This window comes from Micrasema longulum, unplaced genomic scaffold (assembly GCF_059751315.1).
Source record: "Micrasema longulum isolate JH-2025_06_02 unplaced genomic scaffold, ASM5975131v1 h1tg000611l, whole genome shotgun sequence".
In the NCBI taxonomy this organism is placed as follows: domain Eukaryota; kingdom Metazoa; phylum Arthropoda; class Insecta; order Trichoptera; family Brachycentridae; genus Micrasema; species Micrasema longulum.
In genome coordinates, this window is record NW_028277807.1 from 1,458,917 (window position 1) to 1,486,303 (window position 27,387).

Sequence of the window (27,387 nt, forward strand, 5' to 3'; positions counted from 1 at the left end):
AGATCGGTGTTGACTGAATCCGTATTTGGAAAAAAAATAAACGATTAATTTGTAACATTGTCTATACCAAACGCTAAGCGATAACCAATCTATATTATATTTTATCTTACAAATTACAAACATTCATGACAAATGTCAGATTGTCAAAATTAATATTCGAAGTCTAGCATTATTTACCATTTTACACCAATTTACTTTTATTAGTGGTTTGCGTTTATTAAAAACAAATGAAATAATATGCCTATTCGTAATGATACTGCATTTATAATTGTGTGCTAAACGCAGTTTTTCACAATTAGGAATTGAGCTAATTTAACACATTTAAATATGCCAGGTCAATATGAAGAAGAACGAACCTGGGAAGGTGGAGATATGGTAGATTATGAAGTAAGTTTGAAGATTGTCAACGATGTATTTGTTTTGCTTTCTAATGTTCTTTTTGTTGCTCTTATTAATGAACCAATACACATTCAACAATGAATTACCTTTCACACTTTAGAAACTGAAGAAAATGCTTTACCTTACTCATTGATTGCTTTTAGGATGATGGAACAGAGGAGGCTCTAGAGAATCCAGCAGAAGTTCTGAAAGAATGCTTAGAGAAGTTTACCACATCCGATTACATCATGGAGCCAGGAATATTCACACAGCTAAAGCGCTACTTCCAAGCTGGGGGCAACCCGGAGCAAGTCATCGCACAACTCTCTCACAATTACAGCGCTGTTGCTCAAATGGCCAATTTGTTGGCCGAGTGGCTTATTTTAGGGGGTAAATAACAAATTGTTTATTTTTTTTCAATGTACTTTTGCTATAACGGACCCAGTAGCTGTCATCAAGCGAAGGGGATACAATTGACTGGGTCACATACTAAATATGCCTTCCAGGAGCTTTAATCATCTACCCACTTTATAAGGCATCGCAACATCCTGGGTGTCAACTGCTGATACTTAATCTGTTAGCAGCTAAGTTGAGACTGCGGTGTGTGGATGCACAAGAGCTGGTAGCCGACAGAAAAGCCCCGAGGCTGTTTATGGATACTGCGTGCTACAGCCAGGGAGCGAACGCGGAATGATGATTATTTGTTTTAAATTTGGTGGTAATAGTTTGTGTCAAAAGAATCAGAAAGTTCAGTGGTTTTTACTGAAATATTTTTTTATTTGTTAGTAGACTATTAAACTAAGCTGAATATTTTTATGTATTATACTATCATTGCTCCGATTTTTTAAAGTTTTGTAATTTTTAAATTCCCACCAAAACTTCGAAATTATACCGCCCGCAATGTCACGAGTTCAAGTCGGAGAGGTTTTCTGACATTTAAAAACCCCGCACCGCTAAATGTCAAAATATGGTTGGCCCGGAAACAGGAAATCTGTCACAACAACTCAAAGCTTTAAATGGTTGGTTATTGTAAACACGTGTTAGCTTGAAGTTGTGACGTTTCGAAGTAGTTCATTTTTATTTTTAAAAATATATTAATTTTTCATACGTTTTTGAGAAACTCCGCCGTACAACTAAATGTTCTGATTTTTACTACTTCACTGGTAAAAAAATAAAATATTTTAAAATAAAAGTGGAATAAAACTATAACGTATTTTTATTATTATAATTAAAAAATAAGACATTTTTTTTTCTGTTTTGTACATATTTTCGTTTAGGATCACCTTCAAATGGCAGTTAATATTGTAACGGCCTTCCGTGAGGAATGACCAATAATAAAAAAATGACCAAATTTTCTTTTAAAATAAAAGAAATGTCGACACTCAATGTATCAACATATTTCAAAGATTTACAAAAAATTTAAACTCTAATTATATAGAAAAATTGTGCCTTTATTGGTTGACAGCTACGCTCTGTGCATTTTTGTGAGACAATGCAAAAGTAAGCCGAACAAATAAATGCAGATCAAACTCCTCACAAAATATACGCTATTCACCAGTGTCGCTCAACCAGTAAAGATGAGAATCTCTCCAAAATGAGGACAATACTTATGTCCGACCTTTCCGAAAATTCAAGATAAAAATAGGATTCAAAATTTCAATAGTCTCGGAGCCTCAATAATCACTGTGTAATGTTAATTAAAACATGTAGACCAGGTAATTGCAAAATAACAAAGGCATCTCTCGAAATTACAATTTTATTTTTACAAGCATACAAAATTATACAGTTTTATGCGTTTACCTAGCTAAATATACAATCTAAAAGACCAAATTGTCAAATGATTTAGAAAATTAAATTAAAAATGAGAATAAATAAAAAATATTTGATTCTTGACACTATTTGATTCATCCACGTTAAATTATTTAAAATCTTCTTTGTAGACATTCAAAGTTTTTTCGTATCAAATAGCCAGAGTGTTATGTGAAAGGTTCCAGTTTTTAAAGGTACATCCGGCCAATATCTTGGCGTAAGCCATTGCTGTACGCGTCATTCCTCTAAATAATACTTCGACCAATTTTATTGTTGTCAAATCAAACTCGGATTTAATTATTTAGATTTTGTAGGTAGAAATTGACGTAAATCGCCAGGATTTAGACAGATGTAATGATAATCCATTATAAAGTTGGTAATATACCAGATATTTTAAATATATTAAAAATAAAATAGGGTGTTTAGGAAGCCTATACTTATGGACAAAAAATACCTCATTAGATTCCTTGTTCTGACAAATTGAAACGACAATACGATTACAAATTCAATTACATAGTACTTACATTCCTCGATAATAAAAGAACTACATCTTTGATTTTGTCACGTTGCTTCACTTTTCTAGAAATGCACAGTCTAACGTGGTATTGCCATGCTTTATGTATGGTATTGCCGCGCTTTTTGCCATATCATTTAGACTCGTGCTTAATCACGCGTTACTTAAATGGGGCAGGATGAAATATAGTCGTTACAATATGTATATTAATGTATTATTATAGTAGTTTTAATTTATTGTTCTAGGTGTAAAAGTTACAGAAGTTCAGGCAATGGTAGAAAATCATTTGAAAGATATGATTCTCAAAACATTTGACCCAAAAAAAGCCGATACCATCTTCACCGAGGAGGGAGAGGTGATCTTTTTATATCATTACATTTACATTTTTTTATCAATTTGTTTGACTTTGATAGGAATGAATAAATGGATAAGATAACTTACTGATGCAAAAAAAAACAAAAAAACTTTCTGCGATAACTGTCATCAATTGGAGGCGATTCTATTACCATATGCCTCTCAAGACCTTTAACAACGCTTGTCTACTTTTTAAAGTATAAGTTTCTCAGCATCCTGGACACCCTTTACTGACTGTTCGTCAGAACTACAGGCACGAACCCGGCTTGGGAGAATGCACAGAAGAGACCTGCAAAAGAGAGACCCGGAGGCTGTTTCTGAACACCATATGCTCCAGGGAGCAGACATGGAATGATGATGATCAACAAGAAATGAATGAGCAAGTTGAATGATATCGTATTATAAAAATATATTTCTAGACATCATACTAATATTAACATTTATTATATGGAGAAATTTCTCTAAAATGTACAAAGAAAATTACGCCGGTGGTACCGCCACGCTACCGTATATTTTTTTTCTGTCAAAACGACTTTCGTTGATCACCAGGCATAATTTATGTCGCTCTAGTCTACTGGTGGATGCGATCGTTATCATTCTGAAATTAGTTTTCCAAAATTAAGAACATCCATTTGATAGTAGTAGGTAAAAATCCACAGATTTTGAAAACTAGGAGGGAAATGTAATGTCACAAATAAAAAGTAAGGCGAGGTTTTAAAAATCTAAATCCTCTATACAAAACATAGTTTTGTCAAAATTATATGAAAATAAAAATATATTTTGTACTCAGTTAAATACTACGGTAATAATTCCTCATTTTGCTAAATTACAGTACCTTTTTTTAGGAAAAGTATAATTAACAAGGAAAATATTAGCTCGATCATTTAATATTTTCAATATATCATCATCATTAATCCCTTATTCTGATCTAATGGTCCGTAGTTCGTAATATACACAAGAGTAAGATGGTATATCTCGTTATTATTAATCCAGTCTAGGGAGCATGAAATATCATTTTTATATTTATGAATAATAATGATTGCAGACACCCGCTTGGTTGACTGAGATGATTGAACATCCCACGTGGCGATCTCTCATCTATAGACTGGCCGAAGAATATCCTGACTGCCTTATGTTAAATTTCACAATCAAGGTTAGTAAAGGTATAAACGGTACATGGCAAAAATAGGCTCATCAGGAAATAATTCATTTTATAGAAGAGCAAAAATAAGAATAAAGACTTTATTAGTGGGACACTTAGTTTATATTTACTGAAAATGGGTTTTCAATTAATGTGAAATATATATTTACGTTCAAACACAGTAAAAAACGAACAAAAACGTCTACTTTAAAATAAATAATAAACTCCTTTCTTTCACATACAAAAACCAGCTTATTCCAAAAATTATCTTATAATGGGACCCCTTATTTTTTTCCTACAATTTGTCAGACAAGGAGCAACATTTTGTAAGTTTATGTAATAATAAATCATTGAATTGAGATATATTTTATCAAACGTTAATGTTCTAGCTCATATCTGATGCCGGTTTTCAAGGAGAAATCACCAGCATTTCTACAGCTGCACAACAAATAGAAGTTTTCTCAAGAGTTTTAAAAACAGCTATTGCCGGATTTCTACAAAACACCGAAGACTGGCAGAGGAGTGTACAGGAATGCGCTGTAATTGAATTTGATATGTATTCAGTAAACTTAATGACTTAAACCTAAAATAAACTTTGTGTGATCTTTTATTTTATTTGGGAAATCAACAGTTCTACGTACATATTTATAGTAAACAAACAGATATAGTGTATAAACTCAGAACTAATAACAGATTTCCACAAAGTTAGTAAAGAAAATATATTACATATAAGTTTATACTTATAAAAATGTTATTTTCATGTACTCGTAAATATTTTTCAATAATTAAAGATTTTTTAAAAAACAGTTAGTTATTGTAAATTGGGCGGGATTAGGACAAGGATGCTTAAAGAGAGGATAAGGAGGGGAATGGAGATGTACATACTTATTATTATAATATCTACTTAGTTACAAAATGCATTTTTAGTGTAAATTTTAAATCTGACTGATGTTTTATTTTAAATATTTATTATACTTGAGTACATGCATGTGATCATATTATACTAAATGAGAAACAAAGTATAAAACATTCATTTAAGAGTCTTCCTTATTAGGATAATCTGTTTTAAGGAGGATTTTACAGTGTTTAATTCACATTGTTCACATGTCACTCAACTTTTTTTTCTTATTCTATGCTAATATGCTTCAGTCAGATTTTGATTTCTTATTTGAAAGATTTTTCGTCATTTGTCAGTTTATTTTTTTGGGGAAGCATATTAAACAATTTGGCATATCCATTCACTTTTGACCAAATGTTGTGTTAAATGGAGGAATATTGACAATGATATTATTTCATGCCCTTGTTATATTATTGATCAAGATAGCATTACAGTTGGTGTTTTATTTATTTTTTACATAGAAACTCTAAGATTCTTTAAAACACAATAAATTAAAATAAAAAACAAAAAGACAATACGTCCGAACAAACATTTGTTCATTCTATACCAATTTACCGTTTCTATGAATTCTAATTTAATTTAATGTGCTCTAACTTCAGTGCCATATCTATGTACTATTAAGTGCAGATCAGAGAATGAATACCATATAATTTCCTTTACATCTTTCTTTATTCACAAATAATTAAACTTTTTATTGCCTTTCCAGAAAATGGTTTGCCACGGGCAGCATACATATGTGTATAGCCAAGTTATTATTCATATCTTGGCACAAGAGAGTCGAGGTGGGGCTATCATGAAGAGACTTTCACAAGAGATAACTCGGTGTGCACAACAAAGGTCATTCATGTATTTTAATTATTTTTTAAGTGTGCTTTTCGCACCTACGCTATAAAAAAAAAATCTGTGGTTATGTCTTAAGTATTCCAAAAACATTACGGATATTTAGACATAATTTTTTAAAGTTGTAATTTAAATGAGTCATTGTGAAATAATTCTCATTTCTATAAAAGATTAAAGGAGAAGATTTTTTCAGAAACTTAAAACAATAAATTAAAACTGATTTTGATATTTCTTTTGTACATATAAAATTGGCAAATGCAGTGTTTTATAAAATGTATATTTGTAAAAAAAGGCCCAAATAACTTTAGGAAATCATCAAATTGCAATATATTATTAGACTGTTGACTAGACGGCCAACTATGAAATTGGTTTAGCGGGTTTGATTCCCGCCAGTTGCAAGAGAAAAATCCAAGATTTCCAATATTTTTTCTCAATTGGTCTTGGTGTTGTGGTGATATATTTCATGCCTGCCTATTTTCTCCTCTTTGCCTCTAAAATAGTAACATTGTAACCTTGTGTTTTTTTAAATAAATACTTTAGGTCTAACTTGCACATATTCTTAAATTTACCAACTGTATTTATTTGTGGCTCTAAGTTTTGGTCATATTTGTTTTATTATTATTTTCTATGTTGATAAAGCTTTGCCAACGTTTGAATTATCACTTGAAAGTATGTAATTTAGTTTGCTGGATACTCTCAAATACAAAATCAAATGCCCTTTTTGAGCAGAAGGAAAAGTTCTCAGTAGAATAGTCCATAGTGACATTATGTCAGTTTGTATAAGTAAGTTAATTGATTTTGTATGTATGTTCTTTACTAGTATTTTCACAAGAATATTTTTATAGCCACCACGATGTAACTCCAATAACTATGGCATTAAATGGAGCAGCCAGTTTTCCACAAGCATGTGAGGCCCTTAGCTCCATGCTTTCCAGAAATGCTCTAAACCCGGCTGACATTTCAGTCTTGTTTAGAAACTATAATCTTCCAGAACCTCCTCCCATCGATCTTATAAGAACGCCTCAATTTTTAGGTATTGTGTTTAAATTATCTTTACAAATCTTTTTCGTCGATCAAGTCTCAGGACAAGTCGATAGTATACATTTTTGTTTTTGTCAATTTTATTTTTAATTTCAGCATGGTCTTGATAGATTTTATGTCACATAAAAATATGCATACCTAATAATGGGTACTAAAGTAATATTTTTTACTACTAACTCACAGTCAATATGAAGATTAGATTTAATTTAATTTAGAATAACTTCCATGTTTAATATATCTGTTACAGATAATATTTATTTTGAATAGTAATTTTCGTTAGACTTACGCTTATTTCTTTGACTACACATAATTATTTTGTATGTAATAATCATCTGTGTCTGGGTGGATGAAAAGTACAGTTCTGTGTGAATTTTTTTTTTTTTACAGGACCTAGACTCACATGTTTTATACGTTTATTATTCATATCATTAATTGTAGAGCTTTCACACTTATAGATTACGCAGACAGGGTATAGTCTAAGCTTATAACCGAGTCGCACAGTTTAGACCCGCGCCCGCGCTGTGCTTGTTCATGTATTATATGTTTTATCAATAATAAAAATAGAACTTAGGTATCTTAACTAAAAAAAAATTGTGGTGTCCATATAAAATTAGCTTAGAATTCATTAAAAATATTACACAAACGAGTCGTAACTAATATTTTAGATTTTTATTAAAACTGCATGTAAAATTGTTATGTAAATAAACCTCATTATTTTTTTACAGAACTACTTGTAGATTCATTGTTTAAACCTGGAGTAAAACTGAATCCTGAACATAAACCAAAATATATATACTTGCTAGCTTATTCTGCAAGTGTTATCGAAACCCCGGCAAGAAAAGCACAAGTAAAAAGAACTATAAATAAAGAAGAGTTAAAACCGACCATTCAAGCGATAGAAAAAGTACACACAATTTGTAATATAAGCAAGGGATCGTCTGAACTCACGGCGGAACTCTCCACACTCTACCACTGCATAAGGTCAGCATTTTTTACATAATATTTAACACATGTAAATTATCTTTATAATACTTTTGTATTCATGTAAGCTACAATAATAATTCGTTTTTAAAAATCAGAAACTTGCACTTGCATATACATGCATATAGATATACATATCGTCGGTGCACTGTGTACAAATTAATACGCTTTTCACCTTCGATATGTTGTGACAAATAAATTTAGACAGGTACGTCGTCACATTTTTTTTTCTTGCGCGTGCAGCCCCGCTTATCTATGCCACACGATACGGGGCGTATTTCTGGTCTGTTCTATGGTTTTGGGAAAGCCGGTCGGACGAGGTCCGAAAAACACGTGAAGGGACCCGGGTCCGGTGAGTATCAAATAATAATGTATTCTCAACCATTGGAGACTATTCTTGTGTCCAAATACTAATTACTTGAATTTAACAGGGTCCCTTTTATCTGTATATATATAATTAATACTATAACCTAATATGTTCTTACTGACCACGTGGAAATTCAAAGCTAACATTTTCGAACCGCTACAGAATTGAGTATCTGAAAGCACCCTTAGACCATGTCACAGGGCAACAAATAGATCAAGTCGGGGACCAACTTTGAGGGGAGTAAATGAACGAAAACGAAATCATGTCCGAATTTCATCTGTTTATCAGCCTTTTAACTTCGTTTTTTTGGAAGCGGTAGTATCAATAGGATCTGATGGTGTAGAGGATTGCAGTTGAAAGTTTCGGTTTTGTGTTTTCAAGTAAATGCATGGAGATATTTCACAACCAACCCAAAGTATTCTTCGTGACAAGTTGTACCATTCTTCACCCCGTGGATTGTTAGGAGTAATCCAGTTTCGCCTCTGTAAATCAAGATTGCAGGTTTTCTTACTAGGGATTAGCATATTGACATGACAAAAATTCTTATGTTCTACTGTTTACCGACCTTGCATTTTATAATGAACGTTTTCTTAAACGGTAATTTAATTCCTGACATTTATTGGAAAAGATGGTATTTTAGTTGTTCATTGAGTAAATATTCATTCGTGTAAAATGAACTGCTCTTCAAGTTAGATCAGATTATGATTAGATTAGTTCCAGCTTTATGACTTCCATTTCTGTGGTGAAGCAAGTGATAAAGCTGTTGTATTGTTTGTAAAAGTCGACCATACAGCTTGATTTTCACAAACAATATGAGTTAGTCTCATTTGGCTTTTTGTTACTAGATTATAAGTTTGTAGCTACTTAATTAGTTGTAAGATATTCTACACCACCACAAATAAGCAACTCATAGCATTTAGTTATAATGAATGAATTTCATTATACACAAATAACCATTTATACATTTAACCAAATATGCACTAAACTTTTCATTGAAAACGTTTTTGTAATACAAGCTAACCTAGATTTGGATTCACTATTCACTTTACTTTGATTTTTCTTTAATTTTTGTTTAAATATGTAAACATAATAATAATAATACATTCTAACAAATTTTATGTTATCAGATAAGTCCTTCATAAAACATATTGGTTTTGTTTCATTTCATGTTGAAATAATACATTTTTGTACTTATGATATTCATAAAGCAATAAATTTTATTAGGTTCTATACATTTATTTATATTTTGTTCCTACATTGTAACATCTCATTGGGAAACAGATTAGGTTGTACATATTTTATATATATTGTTCCTAACGTGTATTATCTCAGTAGAGAACATATTATAGCTTTACAATTTTGATATATCGTTACTATATTTTTTTGTCTCAGTCGGAGTTTATATTTTAAGAATAATAGAATAAACAAGTGTTGAATTCGAAAAATGTGTTTTATTCGAGGATCTGTGTGGTGCATAGGTTACACGGAATGCTTTACTTAGCTCATCCGGTCAGTGGATGAGAAAGTTCAGGTGGGTGCTTTGCCCCCCGGAACTTCTTCATCACAATGTATATGTTTCTTAGCACTCTGTTTTGCCTTACTGTAGGTTATTTCTTCAATACCAATTTGCATGAATATTATTGCCAACTTTATAATTTTTTTTTTGTTTATTAAGAAAAACAACAGCAATACAAAAAAATATACACAACATTATAAAAAAAACATAAAATAAAGCCAAATCAGTTTTCCACATAAATACAATTATAAAAATCCAGTTCAGTTAGATATAATTCATAGAAGTGCATGTGTGCGAGTTTTTTTTTTTGTGTGAGGATGCGTGTGTAAAAAAGTGGAGTGTGGTTTTGGTAGGTATGTGAATATGGGTGTGAGGGTAGGTTTAGGGACAGGGTAAGTGTGTATTTGATATGAGTGAATAGAAACAATTAAAATTTATAATGTAAAAATATTTTATTTTTTTATAACGAAACATAATTTTTTTCAAATAATAGTTTTTTAATTTTGGTTTTAAAAGTGAGTTTACTGCAGTTAAATATGTCTATGTAATTGAAAAATAAATTATAATTACGCGTCAAGCGAATCAGAGGAGAGTTCTGTGCATAGTTGGTGCGAACTGTGGGTACATGGAAAAGAGATAGATTCGTGTGACGGGTGCGGTAGCCAGGTACGTTAAGGGCCAACTCAGAAACCAGAACAGGACTATCAAGACGTCCATTAAGAATGTCATGTAAAATCCCCATATCTAATAACAAACGACGATCCTCAAGACTAAGTAAATTATGTTTATGACAAGAAGTTTTATAGTTAAGGTCCGGAAATCTGAAATATTGCAAAATTATTATATTATAATAAAATTATACAACACTATCAGCATTAAGCTAATTCATATACCATTTTGAATGGTGTAGGTGGTTTTTGAACACATTAACCGAGTGTGCACTAATCTTGCCTTTTCAATCACCATTTTCCCGGGAAGGCTCCATTGCTCCACAACTCGGTTTGTTAGGGAAGTTTGTTCTGGGGTTAGATGTGAAGAAGGTAGTGTTCAATGAGGAGGTTCAGTGCTACGGAAATATTTTTTGAAAAGTTTTTTTTCTTACGTGTGTAAAAATTAAAGCATTCAATTGTACGGTGAAGTTTCTCGAAAATGTATTAAAAACAAAAGATTTTAATAAAAATGAACTACTTTGAACGACGTCACTAGTTCTTCCAAATCGACCAATGATAGCGTTGTGATAGAGAACTTATAACACTACACGCGAAGTCATTTAAAAAATTTCAAAAATCATAGCGCTGATAATACACTACATAAAAATATTTTAAATAAAAAATTGGCTTAAGCCCGTATTACATTCGTCAGTAAATGGTGCAAGATCTTGTGCAGAATTCAGTCCAGTAAATATTGTGTCGAAATAAACAAATTGGATAAAATATGTGGTGAAATTCATAAAACATAGAACACGTCCTATTTTCCAACAAATATTTGAACCAAGAGCTGCGCGCATATTCCACTGTAAGCTTCAACTTTGAAGGTGTATTAAATTTTTTGTTGCTTGTGTCATTTTATTTATTTAATTTACAAATTGAGTGAAAACTAAGAAAGATCATTGTTTTCTTAATAAATAAAATCAACAATTTATTTATTGAAAAAACAAAATAAATAAGTAGTTATAGATGACTACCTACATAAAGTTTTTTTAATGTTTTCTAAAATTTTATTATTTTCTAGATACAAATATAAAAAATCAGAGCTAATGAGAGAAGAATCAATTAGTGAAAATTGTAAAAAGGGGATTTAGAACTAAGCATTCCTTGAAATTGTACAGCTAATAAAATGAACTTAAGATTTGGCACAATAATTATTGTTAAAAAAACTGAGCTAGAACTTGCACTAGATCTTGTACCATTTTATGCCCAATGCAAAACGGCCTTTAGTTGATATTTTCAAAATCTACATATTTTATTTTTTACTTTAAGCACTTATTTTATTTATTACTTTAAACACTCATTTTGTTTGTGACCATGAATATTATAGACTATATTTAAATATGAATACTTAAGCTACAAACCTTTTTAATAATGAATTACTCACATGTGATAGAGCACCGCATAGTAGTGCTGTCACAGACGCTCACAGGCGTGAATGAGTTAACAAATAAAAAAAACAACCGATTTTCCTCATTATGAGTGACCTTTGAATGTCTTAATTTTCAGAATCAGAATTGGTGATAAAAATCGTTCCAATCTGATGCCATTTTCAGAAAAAGAGTTGAGGTAAATCCAGGCATAACACAGAGCTTCTACGGATGACCCAATGATTTCTGCGCAAAAATAAATAAGATGCATTTTGTAGGTTTCCTGTGGTAGGTGTAGGAGTGATCCGCTGGGTACAGTGCACTGTACTAGAGCCATCCTATTTCAAGCTCAGCACAGAACACTGTCCCCTACACCTCGCTCTCTTAGACGAAGTCGCGGGCCTGCATCCTTTACTGCATCATCAGCTTCTCCAGCTCCTAGTGCGACTGTTTGAAACGCCGCAGGATGAGTTGGAAATATTAGTGCAGGTACCTTATTTCAGCTCAACTCAACGGTTCATTTTTCTCAAAAATAACATGCACGTTTACAGATTTGTTAGTTAAGGGTTCTTTTGAAATAAACATAACGGCAGTTTTTCCATTTGCAAAATTCAGCACCGTCTGAATTTATGTTCTTGTATTCTTACTAAATGAGTACTCGGCATCCAATTGAAAATTATATGTATAATGTAATATGAGGTATGAAAAATAAATGATTAATTAAAAAAAAAATTTTTTTTACAGTTAGAATTGAGAAAAATGCTTCTTGATAGAATGGTGAATCTTTTAAGTCGAGGATGTGTAGTTCCTGTACTTAAATACATAAAACATTGCTGGCAACGTGATGATACTGACATTTCACTTATCAGATACTTTGTCACCGAGGTAATGTATCTTTTTGCCTATCTTGTGTTGTAGTGTGTTAGCTTCTTTTGCATGCATAATGTCTCTAGTCTGATTCCTAACTAGTTGACTTGATAAATTTAAAGTAGTTTTTCAATGAAATATTTAGTGTTGCCCTGATGTAAGACAATTCATCTTATCTTCGCGTAGTAAATTATCGAGATACATTGCGATTATGTCTTATGCACAATTAGGTGTAGATAAAGATTATTATAAAATGTTTCTTGTAAGAAAAAATTTTTACCACATCCACTATGATTTTACGTAATCTCTTATTGAATAGTGCATTCATCACAATAATTATCTCATAGGTATTAGACGCAATCGCTCCTCCATACACCCCAGAATTTGTTCAACTGGTCTTACCAATGGTGGAAAATGAAGAAATTACCGGCACAATGAGGGCAGAGGGGGAAAATGATCCTGTTTCAGAATTCATAGGTACATAAAATATTGTAATTTGATTGTACCGATGAGTAATTTAGTTTTTAAAGTAAAAATATTAATAAATGATTTTTGTTTATGTTTTCAGTTCATTGTAAAGCCAGGTACGCTATGATGTGAGTAAAAATCGTCCAATTTAAGCCCTGAAACTATACATAGAAAAAAGTATCTACTATTTGTAGATAGCAAAAATATGTTGACATTTTCATCAATTTGAAAATATAAATTTTATAATAAAAATGCCTAAAGAATATTATATCATTGTTTTATTTAGATCTGTTGTACATCCACTCTAAAACCACTAATTATAATTTGATTACATTATTAGACAAATCAATCAGAACTCTTACAAACAATATTTTTTTTAATGCATTATTATTATTATTGATTAACCTAAGGTTTGACTACAACATCAGCTGCTCCCCCATTAGGTACTGCAACTTCCTTCTTAGCAGTCTCCAGAGCCGATTCTCCCTTGGCTTCCCCTAAATCCGGCTTCTTGTCAGATTTACGGAATCTGTCATATCTGCAATGTGAACACATTTTATTATTAGAGTTGCATACTTGGGAGAGTGCTTGGTGGTCAGAAATTCACTTATAAAAATTGTAACAGTATTTTGAGTGAGTTCAAATTTTTGTAGACAACTATCAGATTTAAATTTGGGGGATTTATCTCTAAATATCTCAAATCAGTAAGAAAAATTGATCAAGAGTACGGTAGGTGAGGTGTTGGCAGAAAGTTTCATATAAATAATATTTATTTTACACAAAATAAACTAAACTTTCATTGCTACATTAACAAATCAAAATATTACACACCGTGTAAAGGACACAGGTACACACATAAGCCTGTGGTGCTATTTCGCAGCACGAGAAAACAGTTGTTCTCGTGTATTTACATACAAAATACACGAGATAATACGGCCACGAAAGCATTTGGAATACCAGCGTGCACATTATCTCAGTCTCTACTGATTTATCTCTATTATAAGGAGTTACCTTCCAGTGTTGGAATCGTCTTCATCGTCGCTAGACTTGTGCTGCTGCTCCACATCGCGGAGTAAGTCCCCGAGTTCCTGGTCCACATCTGCCCACTCCCCCTCCCCGGCAGCCGGTGCAGCCACCGTCCCTCCCGCACTCACCCCATTCTCTTTACCCTCGCCCTCTGCATTTTCCACAATCTCTTTCTTCACCTCCACATCCTCTCCTGGGACTGTTGAAACTTCTTTCTTTTCTGCAAATTAAATAAATTATATTGCATTTAATACTACCAGTGTTAAACATATGTACAGTAAAATTTCGTTTTTACGTTCCTCGATTTTACGTTCTCCTAATTCTTATACAAATATTACCCCCAATTAACGTTTTTTACGAATTGCGCGAATGAAGAATAAAAACAGGTAAACAACTAATAAAGGATAAATTATGGTCTTAACCTAAATTCAAAGCAGGTGCAGTGTAATGGACCTTTTTGTTCAAGTGTTTTCCTTTAGGGTTAGTCTTAGTTTTCATTTGAACAAAAACGTCATATTGACTCGTACAAATCATGATACACAGTTGACAAACATTTAGAAAATTTAAAGTTTTCATATCATTAAATTGCGATGTTTAAAACATAACAATATAAATATTTAAAGTTATAAAAAAGATGGTTAAAAAATCCGCGATCTATTATGACAGTTGTTTTTAGTGACGCCATAGAAAAAAAAGTGATACCGTATAAATAAAATTTCCCAACATTTAGGGGAAAAATTCTTTTATATTATTTTGTGCCAATTCAAAATTCTATTTTCGTTTTATTTATTTACACATAAAATAATTTTAACACACTGTTTTTAAATCAAATAAAAAACAGATTACATAATATTGTTTGAAAAAATATAAAAATATTTTTAGTGAAATCATTGAAAATAGGTAAAAAAAAAATTATTGACAATTTCCACTTATCACTGTTTTTACTATTTTTCTGGAAGTATATGTACACAATAGTGTAGCAAATCAATTACGTATTGTGTAACTAATTGAGATAAAAAGTTAAATGCATGTGAACATGCGCATGGCGTGGATCGGGTTAAAAAAGTATTATTTATAATAAATGGTGCGGTCAGAAGTTAGTTTAATGTCCTCCTTCTGTAGACCTGTTTGTTTATATATTACATACCTTCTTTAGCCTGTTGGTGTATGCGGTGAATACGCTCAGCTTGCTTACGCAGCGTGCGGTTGTCCCGGAAGCGCACATACTTGGTGAGATGGGTACGCATGCGGCAGTGTCGACGGAGCGCAACTTCTCCGCCACCACGTGGCAGATACATCTTACACAGCTCGCAATAATAAACCTTCATAAACAAAACATTCCATTAACCAAAATTAATAATAAAAGTAACCGAGTACCGCACGCAACTTCATAATATTTTAAATACATCCCGTGACTGTTTATCTGAGAGATCTTCCAAATTTATGCAAACTAGCAGTCAATAATCCGATGATAAAAAACATGACAGAAGTTCAACACTTTAAAATCGTCTTCATCTTTTAAGAGATCCTAAGATCTGTGTTATTTAATGATAAATAATATTATCTCCCAATTAAAATCAAATAACACAACTACATGACAGATGGCTAGAATATTTCTGTGGCATTTATTTATTAACGGACATTGTCCATGTATACAATTTATAAGGTTTAAATATAACAATAAAAGAACAGTTTAAAACATTAAAAAAAAAAAAAAAGAAGCATTGACAAACATAAGGGACATCGAGACAAGATCTGGACTATTTATTTAGTGCTTGTTTAAATTGTTGTAAACTTAACCCAAAAAGTCCAGATCTTGAGTTAACAATACGACAAAGGCGGGTCATCGGAGAATTTAGGCCATACTTTGTTCTATGCTGATCGATGAACAGTACTTTATTGTTTCTCAATCTACGAGTCGGAATATTGAATTTTACTTGTCCCAGTAATGATGGAACATCAATTATACCATTTCGTCCGAAGCGTCCGAAGTCCAAGTCCGAGCATCCACGCTATTTTTCGAAGCAAGCGATGTTGGACTGATTCAATGTGATTTATGCGATTGACATAGAATGGAGACCAGACCACGGAGGCATATTCTAGAAGAGGGCGAACAGTTGAGCAATAAAGAGTTTTGATTGTACGGACATTAGTAAAATCAGAGGATATTCGGTTAATGAAGCTAAGTAATTTCAGTGATTTGTTTACTGTATTATCTATATGCTCGTTGTATGTCAGTTTATAGTCCAAAACAACTCCTAAATCTCTGATGGACTTAACTACATCAATTTTGGAGTTTTCTAATAGGTACTCGAAGGAAATTGGTTGTTTTGTTCTATGAAATGACATTGTTTTGCATTTTTTAATATTTAGTTCTAATTTATTGACTTTACACCATCGGTTAAAAGAGTTAATGTCTGATTGAAGAAGAAAGCAGTCTTGTAAAGTTTGAATTATTTTGAGAATTTTGTTGTCGTCCGCGAAGAGCCAAAAACGAGAGTAAGAGAATGATTTAGCAACATTATTAATAAACAAATTGAAAAGCAGGGGTGCCAAATGAGCACCATGAGGTACACCCGATGTAACATCAATACTGGTTGATAAATGGTTATTTATCCGAACATTTTGTGTCCTACCAGTTAGATACGATTTAATAAATGAGGCATGTAATTTATACATGAGAATTTTATGATCTACTTTGTCAAATGCCTTAGAAAAATCTGTATAAAGAACGTCAATCTGCGGACCATTTTCGAGTGCTTTGACAATAACCTGGGTATAATCTACCAGGTTTAGAGGTGGTTGATCTGGCAGATCTAAATCCATGCTGTTCATCAATCAGTATATTCTTAAACATGGGCGTGATTTTGCTGGCAATTATAGCTTCAAACATTTTAGGGATACAAGATAATGTTGAAATAGGCCTATAATTGCTAACATAAGATTTATCGCCTGATTTAAAAATAGGCCTTATATAACTTATCTTCCATAAGGATGGAAACTCACCAGATGACAGAGAGAGATTAAACATGAATGAAATTGGTTTAGAGAGAGTGTAGCTACAAATTTTAATAATAAATCTGGAATACCATCAGGCCCAGTGGTCTTTTTATTAGTTAATTTGTTCATAGAACGGAAAACATCATTATTAGAAATTGTGCAACTGTTTAAATCTATAGTATTTGAATAGTGTAATGGGATAGCGCAGCATGAGGAATTATTATTTGCAAAAACGGATGAAAAATGAGTTGCAAAAAGATTTGCAATGTCGGCACCATTAGTTGCTCGTCCGTCATTGAGGAACATAATTGACGGTATATGGTGATCGTAAAGGGGATTTAGGTAAAGGGGTATACTGTTTGTGTAGGGGAGCCATTTAAAGTTTCTTACTGGTTTATTTCTTTAACATAAAATTTTTGGTGCTATTTTAGGATAAACTTTAAATATGTGACCCCAAGGATGAAACAGGTGAAGCGGTACAAGTCATATTGTGTTCCGCCTCATATTTGCTTTTTTCATGTTGTTAAAGGCAATTTTGATACAAGTTACCAATGTACCTACTAGTACTTTTGAATTATATGACATTAACCATTTTTATTGTTGAAATAAATAAAATTTTCCCAACCCTTTACAGTGCAACTGCATACATAACAATTTTTCTCAATTTTAGTGACATGTACCTCTTTACCTAAATGGCCCTGATTTTAGCATTAAGGGGAACATCAAAAAACAAACTAATTTAACTGACCTCTATCTTCTTCACGTGTTCACTTCCAATATTGATTTCTGGTTTAGACTTGGTATCAGTATCATCTTCATTTTTCTTTTCTCCAGCGCTGTCTTCATCGACCTCTGCAAATTGCAAGTTTACAAAACAATTATTAATAAAATGAGGTAATTTAAACAATTGAATGTAAAAATTATATAAATGCTAACCATCAACATCCCCCACTGAATCAAGTGTCATGAAATTTTCCAAGTCCACATCCATTCCTTCCTCTCCACTGCCAGCCTCAGCACTTGCCTTGACTGGCTTTTTGTCCAATTGTGCTTTTTTCTGAAATATTTATAAGAAAATGATTACCATCCAAAATGTGTATCTAGATCGAGACACATCTAGGAAGAATTATGGCGATTTATGAAAATGATTTCTTTACTTCATTCTATTACTTTTGAGAATCGACATTTATCTTGATTCTCATTTGCAAGTTAAAGTCTCTAAATGATTAATAACAATGATGGAAAATTAATTTCAACCTATTACAAAGGGGCATAATTTAGAATAGGTCTCACTAAAACTCCGAATAAACATGATAGAACTGCTGCGTTGATAAAAAAAAAGTATATAATATTTATCTAAACTTTTAGAAAAAACAAGTGTTCAAATGATTGATCTATTTTGCAAACACGTTACTTTTTAAATTTAAAAACTATTAAAAAAAAAATAATTAGCGCCTAAGATAAAGAAAAGAGGAATTGAACACAGCATGTAATTCTATATCTTAAAAAGTACATATTTCAAACATAAAAAATAAGTTGATCATAAATACCCTGATATGTTCCAAAGAGCATATGTGGTGCTCATACATCATGGGAGTGCGGAATGAAAGAGAACACACTCGGCAATTGGGCAGTAAGAACTTCTTCATGTTCTTGTGGGCCTCGGAGCGGAAGTGAGCCTGGCGGGAGGAGCGGTAGATGAGCTTGCACAGTGGGCAGAACATCTGATCACCGAGAGTATCGTCAGGAACCTCCTCCAGAGAGCGCTGCTGCTTGCGCTGGGAAGTGCGCATTCTCTGCAGCATCACTTTCAGCTTGAGGGCTACGTCATCCATTACATTCTGATGTTTGCGGGACATCAGATGTCGTGAGTAAGTCTGCAGATTTAATTATACCATTGTTGATTCTCAGAAAATTCTAGTATTTTTACAATCTTTTCCCTTTTACTTTTGCTGTCTTATGTAGAGTAGGAATAAAATGTAACGCCCGGGTTATTATTTGTTTAAATACACACTTCTCACTCACCATTCACCATGCTGGATATGATGAATCTCAATTTGCAATCATAGAGATAAATTCATAATAATTCAATTCATGAATCATTAGATTTAGCGTAAGAAATCTCGAGATGTCATGTTATCAGTTAAAAATAATTTCATTCATGTGCTTGTACATATTCCAATTCGAGTATTTAAATTCAACTAATGGAATCCAAAAAAATTGTTTTATTGTTGAGTATTTATACAATAATATAAATAAGAATATAAAATCAAGCCGGTAACCCGAATACCGTACCATCGGAATGCACAGTGTGCAAATAATAAATAAAGATAATTTCAAAGACTAAAAAACAATTATTATTCCCCACAGAAAGTGGATACATTCTAATCTTAAATTTCTTTTGTATTTTTGAGCAAATATTGAGATACCTAAATCGTTGCGCTGGCAATATCTGTACTTTTGATTTCACCTTAAGATTATACAATTTTGTTTCAACAAAATATACTTAAAATATTATTTTAAAATAAAATGGCATAATTTTCGGTTTTCAATAAAAAAAAAAATGTTAAATAAAAACTGTCATCAAAAGGCACATTGTCTACTATCTCCTAAATTTAAAAAAAAAAGTTATTTAGGCCGGCGCAATATTATGGATCACAGTGCCATTTTTATAAAATAATAAAATTTACAAATACATGGATATTGATTTTAATAATTAAATTAATAAATGATTGATAGTAATTTTAATTTGCATTATGGATGGTATTATAATAGCGCATCAGAGATCCTAATTAACCAAGGCTCGAAAAGATGATCAACTGAGGCCCGTAGGTCCGATTTAATAAGGCCAATGGGACAAATTCAATGATGCCTGTAAGGCTGATTTAATTAGGCCAAGAGGAAAGATTAATTTAGGCCCAAAGGACCGAATTCGTTACCATGTTACAGTCGCCAACAGCTGACTGAAATTATTTTAAATTACAGAATTTTCATTATTCAATTTTAATCGCTTAATAAACCAAATTTTTGCATAGATATTAAATATATTTGTTTAATTTGTGTGGTTTTGGTAACATTATTTTGAGTGACAGATTATTACCTACATTTAGATTACTCCGAAGAACCAAAAATAAATTGTGAAGCCTAAAGGGGCCATATTTCTAGATGTCAAGATCCTAAACAACTGAGGCCCATAGTGCCGATAAATCGAGGCCCACAATGCCGATAACACGAGGCCCGAATTGCAGCACTTTCTAGCATGTAACAGTCAGTGATAGCCGACTGTTGCCTCTAGTTATACACTATTTGTTTATAAATTTGTATAAACCATGTTAACTTTTTAGTTATATGTTGACCGGTTTCAAGGTTGATTCATCATCATCATTGTTCCTTTCTTACAATATTTTATAATACACCTATGGACAAAAAAAAGTTTGCAATTACCCTGCTATTCGTAATTCCCAGTTTACCTGACTCTATTTCTTAGAAACTATTTTATTATTTAACAATTGCTTTTGTTTATTGTTAAGGAATATATTGGCTACACATTTAAAGTAATTACATTTTTAAAAGCTTCATCAGTCTTTTAAAAACTACGTCTGAAGAAACATCGCTACAAAAATATGGAGAGTTCGGGTCAAATGTCTATCGCAGTAGAATCGAAAATTATTACTCTGTCACAGGAAAATATGTCGAATCGTGAAATTTCTTGTAGAATCGGTTTCTTGGAGTGTTCTGTGAGAAAGTTTTTTTTTTAAATTGTGAAACCGGCTCTCTGGAGCGAAAAAAGGGAAGTGGTCGGCAGCGCAAGACAACTCTTAGAGAAGATCGGCTGGTTACCAAGCTTATGAACCAAAATCGTTTTCTAACTGCTGCAGAAATACACGGAGAGATCCAGTCTACGTGCCAAACCACGTTCTCGGTGAGGACGGTTTCCAGGAGATTATTGGAGCAGGGGTTCCAAGCAAGAAGTCCCGCAAAAAACCCCTTTTAACGGAGAAAATGAAGAAGGCTCGTCTAGATTGGGCCAAAATTGGACAATAGACGATTGGCAACAAGTCATTTTTTCCGATGTATCTAAATTTAATGTGTTTGGTCCAGATGGCAAGACGATAGTCCGGCGAAAACCTGGCGAAAGATTTCACCCTAAATGTATTACCCGAACAGTAAAGCATTCACCCTATGTCATGATATGGGGGTGCATGACAGCTCATGGTTTGGGTCCACTACAGATAGTCTAAGGCACTATGAATGCCATACAGTACAAAACTATTTTGGAAAATCATTTGTTTCCTACAGTAGAAGACATGACACAATTTAGTTCAAATCCTATATTCCAAGATAATTCTGCGCCTTGCCATCGAGCTCGATCTGTGAGTATATAACTTCATTTTATAAATTTAAATTGTTGTAACTTGGTTTGTAATATCATATCTTTCTTACAGGTAATTGAATTCAAAGAGTCTTTTGGAGTTACATCACTGAGTTGGCCTGGAAACAGTCCGGACCTTAACCCGATTAAAAATTAATAGGCAATAATGAAACAAAAAATTGCGAAGAAACGGGCCAAAAATACCCAGGAATTGATTAAAATCATTAACCATGTTTGGAAACATAAAATATCATTAGATATTATAAATAATTTATATTTGTCGATGTCAAACAGAATTTCTTTAGTGATTAAGAGCAAAGGCGATATTACTAAATATTAAAATACTATCGAACCCGAAAAATTACTTGCACAAAAAAGTTTATTCATTTATAAGATTGCGCATGGTTCTGAAGATGAAGGTACAGGTCGCGGGTCTTCTTCATTGGCGCTAACAGCAGTGATAAACTGTTATTCTTTCTCTAATGTTCCGTGCATTGTTAAAAGTTCCGTTAAACATTTAAAAGTAGGTCAAATTGGTAGAATTGGCTCTGCACTTTATAGCCATTTTACTGGAATAAAAATTAAAAAAAAAAAAAAATACACAGCGTAATTCAAACGATACTAGTGGTAAAATGGTGGATAGTGAAATGATTGATGAAATCTATTTTTGTGTGTTTTGTATGAAGCAAATTCAGAGTTAGAAGAAATAAATGACACATCTGAGAAAACGATTATTTAAAATGCCACATTATGCTATGCTATTACTCACTCATGTTTATGAATGTGTTGATGGGGCACTGCATGGAGACACTTAAGAACAATTATTAGTGTTTACATTCTTAAATTAAGTCTTCAATGCATTTATTTATAACATAACTCAACAAACAAACTTATTATTTGTTCATTCGTCCAATATTATGTTCTTATTTTTTGACATTGGTTCAAATTTCAAGATGTGTGAGAAGTGAAAACATGAAGAAATTCCTATTTATGTTATTTTTATTTTTAAAATAAAAATATACTTATCCTAATGATATGAAGTTCCTACATATAAAACAATAAAAGTGAATTTATCATCGGTTAATATCTGATTTTTTCGTGGAAACAACAATATTTATAATATCATCTTCAACATAAAGGGCTTCTTTCTCACTTACTTTAAAATCTGTCTCCCAAATCTGCTCATCACTTTAACATCAGTTTGACATATTGAGATATTATGATGATTATTATTTTTTAAATTATGTTTATTTAAAAAAAACAAAAAATTAACAAAATAAAATAAACTTTTCAATGTAATTAATATAATAGTTATTATTTAAAGTCGTTATTATTATAAATGCAACTGTTATGTCTCATCAGAACAAAAATAATAGAAGGTACCCCAATAACACGTTCAACGCACAGTTCCATAGAGATAAGGTTATAAGACCCTCTAGATACGGCTCGAGGTCACTGCTCGGAATTTAAAAACTGTTCGGTGATTTTTTCGCCTGCTATAAAAAGTTATTTAGAGATGTCACTCATCAACAAATGTTCAGGGAATATTTCGATACAAACTTTTTGGTCATCTATCGTGCAAATATCAAAGTATCAGCCCGCAAAGTCGAAAATGTCTACGCCGCGTACGGGGCACGATATTTCTGACTGTCTGAAGTTAGTTCCCGCTGGGATTGGGTTAAGGAACGATAGATAGAGGTTTCACTGCACCTATCACCTTTGTACGGCTCGGTAATTATTATTTTACTAGTGCTAAAGCAATTAATTTGTTTTTAACAAAGCGAAACAGGTAAGGAGAAAAATTATGATTAAAGAAATGGCGAAAGAAAACGTACCTTGAAAGTAAGACTCTTCTCTCGGCAATGTGCGCACATGAGACGGATGTAGGAGCGCTGCGCGGTATGGGGCAGCTTCTCTTCATCCAGCTCTGGCTCCGCCTCTCCCTCCCCTTCGGCCTCTGCCTCCTCGCCCGAACCCTCCCGAGCCTCCTTGTCGGTGGCGTCCCCCCCCACTGCCTCACTGCCCCCTTCTGGAACCACCTTCGCGGGGCTCTTGCTCACTACAGCTTCCCCCGTTTCTTCCTTCACGGACTTCTTCTCTTCTTCTTCATCCCAATTCTCTTCCTCTTCCGGCTCGCTCGACGATACGTAGTCTTGCTTCGCTGCCAATGAGCTAATGATTCAAAATGCTCTGTTACAATAAATCTTTTTCGAGGGTAGAATGCTATATTTCATAGTAGGGTCGCTAATAGGAATGAAAGTTAAATAGTACTCGGAGACGAAGATACGTTTATCGACTCGTGGCAGCGGTTATGAATAGATAGGTATTGAGAGATGGGTTACCTTCGCAACTTGACCTGCTTGAGGCGACGGGCCGTGTAGTCGGAGTGGCGCGTCACGAGGCGGCGGGGGCGCTGCCCGCGGTAGGAGCCGCCTCGCGAGGAACGTGGCGGCCGGGCCCGCCAGGAGCGCCGGGGGCTGCGCGGGGGCGCCATGTCCTTGCGGTAGCCTCCCGCGTACTCTCGAGCTGGCGAGCGCCGCTCTACGTAGTTTCTGCGCTCGCTGCTGTAGGAGTCGTGGCGACCCCCGTACTCCGAGTAGTCGTTGCTCCTGCGACCCCCCGATCCCTGAACACAAGCCATCATCAGCCCTCCCGCCATCGACAGGTGAGTATTCTCCTTTCTCGCACTCACTTTTGGATGGTTTCCATCGAGCCCAAACATGTATATTTTGCGGCTATTTAGATAACGGCACATCGTAATCTCCGCTTCATTTATTTCATTTTCTTTCTATTTAAGTTAGTGATAGAATTTTCTAACCGTGTTACAAAACATCGGCATTAATATTTTCATGTTTGTATACTAAAGAAATTGTTTACAAATTTATTAAATCCATTCTCTCGCAAATTTGGATGGATCGATTTTTTGAGATGTATAACTTGAGATTATGAATTGTGGAGTGTATTAATGATTTCTTGACCACAATACTAATGAAATAATATAATCCTTCCTTTTGTAACAGAGATTTGAATTTTTAATTTATTGACAAACTATCACGCTTAACGTTGGTTAATACCGAAGAAATTATGTGTATTTTATTTCCCATACATATCCCAAATACTTTATTCGAGTGAATTTTTTTAATTCGTACTGAGTAAAATGTCTCCATTTCAATAAAAAAAAAAGAATAATCAATACTGGATTATTTTCAAACATCTTGCCATCTATTCTGGGCTCGCATGGGATATAATGCATTAGCAGTGTGAAGCTACTCTGGTACTGATCACGGGTGGGAACATACCCTTCCATTTGCGGTAAGGTGATAAGAGTTTAAATTATGTTTTTATGTTAGCTTCTTTGGCAGCCATAAATTCAACGCTTTCATATATTGTAGTACCAAAACTATTTTATTTTCATCGGCTTGAAGCAATTTCACTGGGGATAATAAAAAAATAAGCTTTTATAATATGTTAAAATAAAAGGTTTCTATACATTTTAGATTAATACCTGAAAGAAACATTACTTAGGGTACAAGAAAAGAGCATAGTGATTATATTCATATGAAAGCACATCTATTAAAGGTGAGGCTGTCTTACATCCATCCGCATTCTTTTCCTGTCAGGGGATCCACCCCTGCTCATGTGCTCCCTTCCCCCCCCATAGCCGCTGGGTCCATCCTGTATTAAAACATTTCAATATAAACATCTTCAACGCAAGGGGATAAGTATACTTTATATTAATTGTCTTAGAACGGGGTAAATAACCCTAGTTTGACACTCAAGCAATTTTGTATAAATGTTTAATTTTATGTACGTTAGTCATTAAAAGGTTTTTACACAATTTCATATTCCTATGTTCTGGTAGTTCACTTTGATCAAAAGCAATTTTCATGGCAAAATACAAAACAAAACTGTATCAGTCGAAACAACGGGTTCATGCTAAGATTGTAAATAGGTCATTTTTTCAAATATGCTTTAAATGATTACATTATACTATGTGGAACATTCACCTTTACTAGAGTAATCAGCACATGAAAGCAGTTAAGAAATGTGAATATTACACAGTATCACAGTTATCATTTAGACCAGCGAATAATAGATTATAACGTCCATATTCTCAAAATCTTGGTCTGAAACAAGTTAGATATGGCGATGGATAGAGAAACAATTTTTTTTTGCATCACAACAGGATTGAATTACAGCACAACTGAAAAGGTTTCGGAGCATAAATGAGTATCTCATACATTTTGACTCAATGTATTTAGTTTCGCAACAACAACGGCGGACTCCTTAATGTTGCAGAAAAAAAATCAAAACCATCTATTAATTAATTAATAAGTAAATAATTTACCGATTAAATACAGAAACTTCTGGCAAAATTATTAAACAAAATAATAAATTATCCCTGCAGTTCGGGAAAAATATTTAAAAAAATGTTTATGGCATATTACTCGAAACAGAAAAAAGTGGAGAATGCCCTCATTGTTTTAACACCCTTCAATGAGGAAGTTCAGGGCTACGGAAAAATTGCATATCAATTTTTTTTATTACATTCGGTAAAAATAAGGGCATTTAATTGTACTGCAAAATTTCTCGAAAATGTATGAAAAAATTGATAAAAATGAACTAAATCACAAGTTTTAATGAATCAACCAATGATAGTGTTGTGATAGATTTCTGGTTTACGAGAAGCAAACTTGCCAATCAGCAGAACTCAATGAAGAGAACTTGCGACGTCACAGGCGGAGTAATTACAAAACATTAATAAAGTCATAGCGCTGATAATATGATGCACACCTTTTTTAAAAATCATGGCTTTGTTCGACCTTCCTCGTTACACAAATTAAATAACTTACTGATCTGTACGATTTCTTGAATCCGATTTCATCCGACCTGTCGTTACGGGAGTACTTGTCTTGGCCCCCGTAGCGATCCCCTCCATAGTTGTGGCCTCCACCCCCCCGGCCACCCCTGTCCCCTCCACGCCCCCCTCGGTAGCCACCGCCCCCGCCCCGGTACCCCCCATACCCCCCTCCACCGCGGCTGTACCCCCTGGAGCCACGACCTCGAGTAGACATTCTAGACAGAAGATTTTATCATTGATTTAAAAAAATATATTTTTTACAATATTCATAAGTAAAACAGAGTATTAAAAAAAATAAAGGATAATTACGCAGCAATTAAATACATATTAATGAAAAACATATTAACAGTAAAAATAGTAAACAAAAAATCCCACAAAGACATGGCCTGTTTGTGGGTATACAAGAAATGTTTATGAATTTTTGCTCCAATAATAAATAGACAGTTTTTTTTGTATAATATAAGAAAAAGAAAAGAAAATATTCTGTAAAAGATTATAAGGTACTTTTTTATTTTAAAGTAATTAAAAAAGGAAATAAAAAATACAAAATAAACACAAAAATATTCCTTATTATTAAAGGGCAACAAAATATATTATAGAAAAAAAGAGTTAATATCTTTTGTTTGAATCCAGGATAGAGTGTGGTTTTTAAAAGAATGAAAGTTGTGTAAGTTTGGGATCAATGAAATATTATCAGTAAAAATTTTTGGGCCTATAAAATATGCATGTCTCTGTGCTAGCCTCGTTTTACAATGTGGTATTTCTGACACACGATTCCTTCTTTGACTTGATCTATTTGAATTGGAAAGAGGGAAAAGTGTGATTTTTGTGAAGCAAAAAACAAGAATTAAGAATAATAACAATAGTCCACCAGAAT

General features: G+C 33.1%; 2 protein-coding genes across 2 annotated transcripts in view; one reads left to right on the plus strand and one right to left on the minus strand.

Annotated features, from left to right (window-relative positions):
• Positions 1-13,519, plus strand: TH1 (negative elongation factor complex member TH1). Its single transcript, XM_088228878.1, has 12 exons — positions 1-387; positions 543-768; positions 2,947-3,056; positions 4,101-4,208; positions 4,586-4,735; positions 5,801-5,931; positions 6,780-6,967; positions 7,701-7,956; positions 12,195-12,405; positions 12,661-12,801; positions 13,131-13,260; positions 13,352-13,519. The coding sequence occupies exons 1-12, from the start codon at positions 328-330 to the stop codon at positions 13,381-13,383; spliced, it is 1,743 nt and encodes a 580-aa protein (XP_088085004.1). The 5' UTR covers positions 1-327; the 3' UTR covers positions 13,384-13,519.
• Ciz1 (Ciz1 zinc finger protein) overlaps positions 13,512-27,387 on the minus strand; it is a 16,527-nt gene continuing 2,651 nt past the window's right edge. The window contains exons 2-11 of the mRNA XM_088228877.1: positions 26,503-26,725; positions 25,244-25,324; positions 23,992-24,275; positions 23,485-23,821; positions 18,828-19,154; positions 18,214-18,334; positions 18,026-18,129; positions 15,425-15,599; positions 14,263-14,497; positions 13,512-13,789 (exon numbers count right to left, since the gene is read on the minus strand). Of these exons, the coding sequence (XP_088085003.1) occupies positions 13,657-13,789; positions 14,263-14,497; positions 15,425-15,599; positions 18,026-18,129; positions 18,214-18,334; positions 18,828-19,154; positions 23,485-23,821; positions 23,992-24,275; positions 25,244-25,324; positions 26,503-26,724 (2,019 nt within the window). The 5' untranslated portion in view covers position 26,725 and the 3' untranslated portion in view covers positions 13,512-13,656. The remainder of the gene's footprint in view (positions 13,790-14,262; positions 14,498-15,424; positions 15,600-18,025; positions 18,130-18,213; positions 18,335-18,827; positions 19,155-23,484; positions 23,822-23,991; positions 24,276-25,243; positions 25,325-26,502; positions 26,726-27,387) is intronic.

What these genes read in the sequence shown, in the direction of transcription:
- TH1 (XM_088228878.1), top strand. Translation starts at nt 328, where the DNA reads ATGCCAGGTCAATATGAAGAAGAACGAACCTGGGAAGGTGGAGATATG. An exon ending in TCTTCACCGAGGAGGGAGAG is followed by an intron (nt 3,057 to 4,100) that starts GTGATCTTTTTA and finishes TAATGATTGCAG; the next exon opens with ACACCCGCTTGGTTGACTGA. An exon ending in TCAGATACTTTGTCACCGAG is followed by an intron (nt 12,802 to 13,130) that starts GTAATGTATCTT and finishes ATTATCTCATAG; the next exon opens with GTATTAGACGCAATCGCTCC.